At 44.2% G+C, this 10,000-nt stretch overlaps 3 protein-coding genes across 6 annotated transcripts in view; 2 read left to right on the forward strand and 1 right to left on the reverse strand.

Moving 5' to 3' along the window:
- The window catches only part of LOC126986236 (proteoglycan 4-like), a 2,707-nt gene extending 686 nt beyond the window's left edge, over window positions 1-2,021 (forward strand). The window contains exon 2 of the mRNA XM_050842205.1: window positions 77-2,021. Within this exon, the coding sequence (XP_050698162.1) occupies window positions 77-1,717 (1,641 nt within the window). The 3' untranslated portion in view covers window positions 1,718-2,021. The remainder of the gene's footprint in view (window positions 1-76) is intronic.
- Window positions 1-10,000, forward strand: part of LOC126986237 (uncharacterized) — an 86,708-nt gene that overhangs the window by 69,316 nt on the left and 7,392 nt on the right. The gene's annotated exons all lie outside the window — the stretch shown is intronic.
- The window catches only part of LOC126986239 (neuropeptide F receptor-like), a 100,495-nt gene continuing 99,864 nt past the window's right edge, over window positions 9,370-10,000 (reverse strand). The window contains exon 3 of the mRNA XM_050842210.1: window positions 9,370-9,476. The gene's annotated coding sequence lies outside the window, so the exon portion shown is untranslated. The remainder of the gene's footprint in view (window positions 9,477-10,000) is intronic.

The following is a 10,000-nucleotide window of genomic DNA, read 5'->3' on the forward strand; positions in this document are numbered from 1 at the left end:
CGTTAGTGTGCAGGTCGCCGTGCAGGCCAGGCAGGTGCAGCGTCACGACTCCCTACTAAGGCAGGTGTCCCCCCAGGTGGTCCTCGCGGTCGTAGCCGCCGTCCAGGTGGAGTGCGCACCGAACTACTACAACTGGCAGGACTACTCGCATACGCCCACCACGTACACGGCGCAGCAGCCCTACAAGAAGCCAACGTACGTGTCGCCGAGCTTCAACTACAAGCCGTACAAGCCCGCCAAGGTGTGGGACCCCGCAGAGACGGAGCGCGCGCACGAGCAGTTCTTGGAGACATGGCTGCAGCAGGCCCGTCTGGCGCTGACCCGCCCCACCACGAGCGACAAGCCCACCACCACCACCAAGTCCAACCCCGAGGCCATCGTGGTCGCCGTGGCCGAGGCCCTCAAGCCCGCTGAGGGCAGACGGCCAGCCGGGCAAGGCCGCGGACGTGGACGCGGCCGTGGACGCGGCCGTGGCCGCGCCCGCCAGCAGAAGGCGAAGCAGGCCACCTCCGAGCAGCCCGCCGCCGCCGAGGCCTCCACCGACGCCCCGGCGGCGCCCGCCACCGAGGCCGAGCCCGAGGTGACTGTCGCCCCCGAGACCCCTGCCCCCACCCCTGCCCCCACCCCCGCCCCCACCCCCGCCCCCACCCCCGCCACAGAGGCCCCGACCCCTGCGCCGTCCCCCGCCCCCGAGGCCCCAGTCCAGGAAGCCGACCAGTACTACGTCGAGTACGACTACGACGGCTACGACTACTACGGCGCCGACCAATACGAGTACTACGGCACCCAGGACGGCGGCGCGCTGTACGCCACCGAGACCAAGACCGAGGCCCCCACCCCCGCCCCCACCCCCGCCCCCACCCCTGCCCCAACCCCCGCCCCCACCCCCGCCCCCACGCCCGAGCCCGAGCCGCCCGTGGCCGTGGGTGAGTACGCCCAGGAGTCCGCGCGCCAGGAGTCCTCGGTGGTGCTGCCGCAGGAGCTGCGGTCCCAGTACGTGAAGGCCGCGGAGTACGGCGCCGACGCCTACGTGGAGTACGACCCCTACGACTACTACGACGGCTACGACTACTACTACGACGACCAGGCGGTGGAGTACGCCGAGGCCACCACGGAGACCCCCACCACGGAGGCCCCCACGGAGCCCCCGACCACCACCACCACCACCACCACCACCACCACCACCACCCCGCCCCCCACGACCACCACCACCACCGCCACCCCCGAACCCACCACCACCCAGCCCGAGAGCCCCCGCCCCCGACCCCGCGCCGGAGGCCGCCGCCGCCCCGGCAGGAGGCGCATGCGCCCCCGCACTGACGGGCCCGAGGACCAGACACAGCAGCCGGACGCCGACGGGACGGTGGCGACCACGGAGATCATGCTGGAGGTGGAGCGGCTCATGCGACAGGAGGCGCAGGCCGACCAGGCCCGCGGCCTCAAGGCCGGCGGCCGGCGGCGCCGCCCCGGCGCTCGCGGCAGGCCACGTGCGCGCGCCCAGGCCGATGGCGGCGGCGGCAGAAAAGTCCATAACCTGGACCTGTCCGTGCTGGCCAAGCCACGCCCCACCACGGCCCGCCCCCGCCCCACCACGGCCCGCCACACCACGCCCCTCACCGCGGAGAAGCTGCCCTACACCTTCCAGTTCCACCCCAACGAGCAGAGCCACTTCTTCGTCTCCACCTCCATCGGCGGCGGCGGCGGCTCCTCCTGGTAGCCGCCAAGCCCCGCCCGCCCCGCCCCGCACGTAGCTCTGTACATACCCCCCCCCCCCTCTGGTGACCCCGCCCCATCACTCAGCCCGGCGGTCACCGTGCCTGTAGCATAACTTGATGACCCTCGCCGCCACCTTAATTATTTCACCCCAGTACTGGGTCCCCCTCCCCCCCTCCCACCCCGCTCACCGCCCGCTGTACATACTCCCCCCGGCTGCTGTACATACCCTCCCCCGCCCCTCCGGCCTCGACGCCCCCCACCCCGAGTTGTCGTTTTGTATGTTAAGATTAAAAGACAAACTATGACCTTGTTTCTTCTTGCCCCCGAGAGAGAGAGAGAGAGAGAGAGAGAGAGAGAGAGAGAGAGAGAGAGAGAGAGAGAGAGAGAGACCATGACAACATACACACCCATTTTTCCCTCCTTCATCTTCCTCCTCCCCCCTTTCCTCCCCCTCTCCCCTCTCCCCCCTTTCAAGCCCCTCGGCAAGGTGTACAGGTGAGTGGCTTAATCAACTTACCTGGATACCCTTTAAGCCCTGCTTCCCCCTCCCCCCCCAAAAAAAAGAAAACGTAGAAAAACAAAAACAAGAAAAAAAAAAAGAAAATTGCTCCGTTGGGTTTGGTGAGGTCATGTAAATGCGTGCGTGTGTGTGTGTGTGTGTAAATTGGAATCTGGCTTAACAGTATATGTAAACTCTCTCTCTCTCTCTCTCTCTCTCTCTCTCTCTCTCTCTCTCTCACGGAATAAGAGATAAGAAAAAAAATCGTAAAAAGAAAATGATTGAGGAGGAGGAGGAGGAGGAGGAGGAGGAGGAGGAGGAGAAGGAGGAGGAAAGGGGGGAATTTACCTTCGTACTGTTTCGTTTTTTGGGGGAGGGGGGAAGACCTCCGCCTCTTCGTCCTCCTCTTCCTCTTCCTCTTCCTCTTCCTCCTCTTCATCCAGTTCTACATACCTCTTGTTCTTCCTGTTCTCGTTGTCTTCCTCTTTCTCTTCCTTTTCTTCCTCCTCCTCCTCCTCCCCCTCCTCCTCCTCCTCCTCCTTGTACAATGAAGGTGAAATAAAACTCTAAATACATTGATTAAACCATTGTAATATTTAATAGTACTTTGTCATCATCATCATCATCATCATCATCACCATCACCATCATTGTATTCACGGGATTAATACATTTCTAACACACACACACACACACACACACACACACACACACACGATGGGAAGTAAGGTTTGGTTCACGTATATATACATATGTTTTAACATCTTCATTTAGCAGTTTATTTATGCCATTATATATATTTTTATTTTTGTTATAGCATCTATGTAATATGGATATGATTTATAGGTATATGTATTTCCTATTAAGACAACTCGAGGGGAAACGAAAAAAACACGTGACATAACAGTACCAAAGACTGAACATTGAAAAGAGTGATTACACCCAACAGTAATGATAATGATAATAATTAGATAATAATAATGATAATAATAATAATAACAACAACAAGGACCACAGACGAGACATTTAGAAATCACGAGGTATAATGTTTTTTTTTCTTTTGCTATTTTTCCTCTTTTCTGGCAACAAGGTGAAACGTGGAAACGAAACTTGTGCGCTGATTGGCCGTTTCTTTCGTCTCATTTCGTCTCTCCCGTTTCATTGGTCAGTTCAGTTTAGCGAGTTCCCAGGGGCATATCAGGAGGAGCCGTTTCAGTTTCAGAGCCTGTATGTTCCAGTTTCAAAGCACCGTGTTTAAGCTTCTTTATTTCTGTTTCATTATGTTACAGTTTCAATTTCTTTATGTTTCAGTTTCAAAGCTTCATGTTTCAGTGTTACGTTCATTATTATAGTTTCAGTTTCCTTATTTTTCATTTTTAGAGTTTCAGGTGTCAGTTTTAGGGCTTAGTATTACAGTTTCAGCTCGTTTCTTTGTTTCAGTTTCAGTCTACGTTTCAGCTTCTGTGTGCTTTTCTGTTTCAAATTTTCAGTTTCAGAGCCTCATATTTTAGTTTCAGCGCGTCATGTTTCAGTTACAGAGCTTCTTGTTTCAGTTTCAGAGCTTCGTGATTCAGTTTCAGAGCTTATGTTTAATTTTTGTTTCAGTCTCTTAGTTTATTTATGCTTCACTATCTTTGTTTCAATCTCAAATTCTTAATGTTTCAGTTACTTTCTTTCAGTATGTTTCAATTTCAGATCCTTCATGTTTCAGTTTATATATGTTTCACTTTACCCATGTTTCACTTTATCAATATTAAGTTTCTTCCATGTAACAGCTTCCCCGTTTCACTTTCAATCTCATCATGTTCCAGTTTCACGGTAAAAGTTTCCTGTTTCTACCTTTATCCCCGTGTTTCAAACCTCTATACATCAAGTTTCAAGACACAGGTGCTTCTGAGTTTCATATCCCTGTTTCACGCATAACCTAACATTTCACTTCATCATAATCTCATTGAAACTTTTTTGGGGGGCGTTTCAAAGGTTAGTTTCACCCTCAGGCAACATAGTAAGAAGTTTCAAGGCTCATTTTTTTCTGTTTGAGGTAATATTGTGGCGTTGGGAGTTTCGTTTCACTGTTTCAAGTTTCGTCTCGCTGTTTCAAAGCTTCGAACTTCAACTTGGGCTCATAAGTGGAGGTTCGAAGCCTTTGTTGAGACTGAGTGAAGCATCGTCCTCCTCCTCCTCCTCCTCCTCCTCCTCTTCCTCCTGCGATTGTCTTTTGTTTCAGTTTCTTCTATGTATTGTTTTAATTGCCTATGTATATTTGTTTTTTTTGTATTATTATTATTTTTTATTGTGTTTTCTTATTCCTCTATTCTTTATTTATGTTAATTTATCGTAATTTTCGTTGTTATTATCATTTATTGTGGTTTTTCCTTATCATTATCTTTCATTGTGTTGTTTTTTTCATTATTTTCTTTCTATCTTCTTTCTTTCTTTCATTCTTCTTTTTCTTCTTTTCATTATTACTTTCCGTTCGTCTTTTGTTTCTGTTTTCCTTTTTCTTTTTTTCGTAACTTAAGACAGACAGACAGACAGACAGACAGAGAGGCGATCAAAAATACCTTATATAAACACCTTTGAGAGAGAGAGAGAGAGAGAGAGAGAGAGAGAGAGAGAGATATACCGTCATTTATATTCTTCGCCTTTCTTTCGCTTATTGTCTTGTGGTGGTGAGAGAGAGAGAGAGAGGAAGAGAGCAATTTCTTCCTCCTCTTCCTCTTCTTCTGCGGCTTCTTCTTCTTCTTCTTCCTCTTCTTCTTCGTGTGTTGGTAAGTATGGGATTATGTATGGGAGGAGGAGGAAGAGGAAGAGGAGGAGGAGGAGGAGGAGGAGGAGGAGGAGGAAAGGGGTGAGATTGGTTCCTTCTTTTGCCTCCTCCTTCTCTTCCTCTTCTCTCCTCCTCTTCTTCTTCTCTCTTCCTCCTCTTCCTCTTCTTCCATGTGTTCCCTCTTCCTCGTTCTCTTGTTTTCTCCTCTCTCCCTTCTTCGCCTCTCCCTCCTTCCTCTCTCCTTCCTTCCTTCCTTCCTTCCTTCCTTTAGTCCATGGAATAACCGTGTATGTATGTATGTATGTATGTATGTATGTATGTATGTATGTATGTATTAATAAAAAAGTTGTTTATATAATTATCAAATGAGGCTGTTTAAGAATTCAGAGTAACTAGCGAATGGGAATTAGAGGAGGAGGAGGAGGAGGAGGAGGAGGAGAAGGAGGAGGAAGAGGAGGAGGAAAGTAAGAAAATTATTAAGAATTCTAGATATTGTTTTTTCTATTCTTCCTTTTTTTTCTTTTCTTAATTTTCTTTTTCATCTCATTCTTGAATTGGAAGAAGGGGAAAGACGAAGGAGAAGGAGGGAGAAGAAAGGAGGAGAAGGAGGAGGAGGAAGAAAAAATGAGGAGAAGGAATAGGAAGAAGAAAAAAGGAGGAGAATGAAAAGGAGGAAGGAAAAAGGAGAAGGAAAAGGAGGAGAAAGAAAAGGAGGAAAAAAAAAAGAGGAGAAATAAAAGGAGGAAGGAAAAAGGAGAAGGAAAAGGAGGAGAAAGAAAAGGAGGAAGGAAAAAGGAGAAGGAAAAGGAGGAGAAAGAAAAGGAGGAAGGAAAAAGAAGGAAAAGGAGGAGAAATTAAAGGAGGAAGGAAAAAGGAGAAGGAAAAGGAGGAGAAATAAAAGGAGGAAGGAAAAAGGAGAAGGAAAAGGAGGAAGGAAAAAGAAGGAAAAGGAGGAGAAATTAAAGGAGGAAGGAAAAAGGAGAAGGAAAAGGAGGAGAAAGAAAAGGAGGAAGGAAAAAGAAGGAAAAGGAGGAGAAAGAAAAGGAGGAAGGAAAAAGAAGGAAAAGGAGGAAGGAAAAAGAAGGAAAAGGAGGAGAAAGAAAAGGAGGAAGGAAAAAGAAGGAAAAGGAGGAGAAAGAAAAGGAGGAAGGAAAAAGGAGAAGGAAAAGGAAGAAGAAAAAGGAGGAGAAGGAAAAGGAGGAAGGAAAAGAAGAAAGGAAGAAAATAATAGGCTAAATGAAGTACAATAGATATTTTTCCTCTAATTTTCACACCCTTATTAATATATATATTTTTCAACCTTCTAGTATATATTTTTTCCCATTTCATATATTTTCATTTCTTTTTTACATGACAAAATTTTTATATTATTCTTATATATATATTTTTTTAAACTTTTCCCTCTATTTTTTCCATTATTTTCTTGATCTCATTCCTAAATAATTCTTCACGTATCCCTGTACATATATTTCTTTCATTTCAACTATCTTTTTTTCCTCCATTTTTTCTTTTTTATCTTGTTCTTATACATATTTTTTCACCTATGTATCAATCTATCTATCTATCCATCTATCTATTTCCTTATCTCAATTATCTTTTCTAACTCCATTTTTTCTTTTTCATCTCATTCTTACATAATTTTTCCACCTATCTGTCTATCTATTTTACAACCTTTCCCTCCATTTCCTTTCTTCGTACTTTTTCCCTTTGTATCTATCTATATATATTTCTCTCATTTCGACTATCTTTTTTCCTCCACATTGTCTCTTTTATCTCATTCTTTAATATTTTTTGACCTATCTGTCTATATATTTTACAATCCTTCCTCCTATTTCCGTTCTTTCTACTTTGTCCCTCCTCAACTGCACCCCTCTTCTTCTTCTTCCTCTTTTTCGTGTGTTGGTAAGTCTGTTATTATGTATGGGAGGAAGAGGACGAGGAGGAGGAAGAGGAGGAGGAGGAGAAGGAAAGGGGTGAGTCTGATTCCTCCTCCTGTCTCTTCTCCTCTCTCCTCTTCCTCCTCCTATTCCATGTTTTCCCTTACGATTTTTTTATCTCTCCTTTCTCCCTAACCAGTCTCTCTCTTTTTCTTTTCCTTTTTCTTTCTTTTTCATCTCATTCTTCTATACATATTTTCCTCACCTTTCTCTCTTGTCTCTTCTTCTCTCTCCTCTTCCTCCTCCTCTTTTTACCTCTCCTTTCTCCCATACCAGTCTCTCTCTTTTTCTTTTCTTTTTTATTTCCTTTTCATCTCATTCTTCTATACATATTTTCCTCACCTTTCTCTCTTTTGTCTCTTCTTCTCTCTCCTCTTCCTCCTCCTCTTTTTACCTCTCCTCTCTCCCTAACCAGTCTTTCTCTTTTTCTTTTCCATTTCTTTCATTTTCATCTCATTCTTCTATACATGTTTTGCTCACCTTTCTCTAAAACTCCTTCCGTCATATCCTATCTCATGCCTCATCTCAAAACCCTAATTATTCCTTCTCTTTTTGGTCCCATGTGGTTTAAAGTTAATTTTAGTAGAGTCAATTTAAATTCGTTCCTAATTAAACCTCTTTTTAATTCTTCGTCAGAGAGAGAGAGAGAGAGAGAGAGAGAATAAGGGATGGAGGAAGGAGTGAGGAGAGAGAAAGGAAGAACAGAAGAGTTAAGTATAGAAGGAAGAAGGAAGGAGGAGGAGGAAGAGGAAGAAGGGAAAGAAAGGAGAAGAGGAAAAAAAAGGAAGAAAGGAGAGAAGGAAGTGAAAAAGTAGCAGAGAGAGAGAAAGAGAGAGAGAGAAAAGAAATGAGGAGGGAAAAATTATATACCCTGGTCCCCCTGGCAAAGTATCTCCACGGTCCGTTTTCTTTGATTAGCTCCGGGAAAAAAAATAATGACGGAAATATTATTTAGTCTTTTAATACTTGGAATATTTATAAGGGGAGACTATTTAGGAGGAGGAGGAGGCTGTGACATTCTAATTTTCTGAACTTATTTGCCCTTTCTTGTTTTCTTTCTTTCCTTCACGTTTTCTTTCTTATTTTCGTTTTCTGATTGTGGGTGTAACTATTTTTTTATGGTAGGGATGACTAAGTTGTTTTTTTATATTGTTTTTGTTTTGATTGTGTTTTTTTATTCTTGCCTTCTCGTTTTCTTTCTTATTTCCGTTTTCTGATTGTGGGTGTAACTATTTTATTTTTGGTAGGGATGAATAAATTGTTTTGATATTGTTTTTGTTGTGATTGTGTGTTTTTATGAAGGAAAGGAAGGAGAAAGGGAAGGAAAGAGAGAGAGAGGAAAGAAAAAGAAAAGGAGGAGGAGGAAGAAGGAAAAAAAGGGAGAATTAAATGAGGAAGGAGGGGAGGCATGGAAGAAGAAAGGAAAAAACTGAGGAAAAAAGTAAGAAGAAAATGAGGGAAGAAGGGGAAGTGAGGAGAAGAAAAGGAGGGAAAAAAAGGAAAGGGGAGAGAAGAAAAGGGAAGAGCGGAGGAAAAGGGGGAAAGGAGGAGGGAGATGCAGGAAAAGATAAAAGAGAGAAAGAGAGAGAATGGGGAAAGAAGAGGAGGAGGAGGAGGAGGAGGAGGAGGAGGTTATTTTGTTCTGAGTGTGTGTGTGTGTGTGTGTGAGAGAGAGAGAGAGAGAGAGAGAGAGAGAGAGAGAGAGAGAGAGAGAGAGAGAACATAATGATTGAAAGAATGACTAATTGAAGAAAAAGGAAAGAAAGGAGGGAGGGAAAGATATAAAAGAAGATAGGAAGAAGAAGAGAAAGAATGGAATTAAGCGATAGAAGGAAAGGAAGAGAGAGAAAGGACATAAATAAAGAGAGGAAGAATAAGAGAAAACAATATAAGAAAAGATGGAATAACAGAATGAAGGAAAGAAGAAAATGGGAAGAGGTTGAAAGATCAGAAAGAAAGGAAGACAGCGAATAGAAAGAATGAGAAAGGACAAATAAACGAGAGAAAAGGAAGAAGGAAGAAAGGATAAAAAATAAAAGAGAGAAATAATATAATGAAGGAAGGAAAGAGGGAGGAAAGGAGTGATAAAATAAAGGAATAGTGGAGTAGAGGAAGCTTGAAGAATGAAGGAGGCAAGGGAAGGAAGGAAGGAAGGACGAATAGAAAAGGAGATAGAGAAGAGGAAAAAAAAGAGTAGAGAAGGGGGAGGAGGAAAACAGAGAAATGATTAAGAGAGAGAGAGAGAGAGAGAGAGAGAGAGAGAAATGGAGGAAAGAAAAGGAAGGAAGGAAGGAACGAAGGAAGGAAGAAGAGAAAAAAGGAAGGGAGGAAGGATATCATCTCACTGTATCCCGTCATCATCATCATCATTATTATTATTATTATTATTAGCTTTATTTTCGATTAATTTGACCTTTGAATTACCACAAGAGCGTTTCCTTCAGTATAAATAATAATAATAATAATAATAATAATAATAATAATAATAATAATATTTTTTTTGGAGTCACGCTTCTTCTTCTCTCTCACGTCACGTTTTCTCTCTTGTTCTCGATCTGGAAAGAAAACGAAAAAAAATATATATTAGTAAGATGAAACTAACTCTCTCTCTCTCATAATAACCCTTTCCATTTAATTGTTATTTCTTCATTTATTTATTCATTTGTAGTTCCTCTTTCCACCACATTCCTTCTGACTAAAATGTGGAAGAGTAGGACGAGGAGGAGGAGGAGGAGGAGAAGAAGAAGAAGAAGAAGAAGAAGAAGAAGAAGAAGAAAATACTTAAGTCTCCCTCTAATTTCCCTCTTCAACCACTCATTTTCTTCTTTAATAGAAAACGGAGTGCTGTGAAGAGTTGTCGCTATAACCTAATTAAACAGTTTTAGTAGAAGTCGTAGTAGTAGTAGTAGTAGTAGTAGTAGAGTTATTCAGTATTAAGAGAGAGAGAGAGAGAGAGAGAGAGAGAGAGTGTCACATCTCACACACCGACGCTCTAGTTCCCAGAAAAAAAAATAACTCTCCATCTCTCTCTCTCTCTCTCGTTATGGGGAAATTATGATGTTTTTTCTTTTTTTTTTCT

Source organism: Eriocheir sinensis, chromosome 61, assembly GCF_024679095.1.
Source record: "Eriocheir sinensis breed Jianghai 21 chromosome 61, ASM2467909v1, whole genome shotgun sequence".
In the NCBI taxonomy this organism is placed as follows: Eukaryota; Metazoa; Arthropoda; class Malacostraca; order Decapoda; family Varunidae; genus Eriocheir; species Eriocheir sinensis.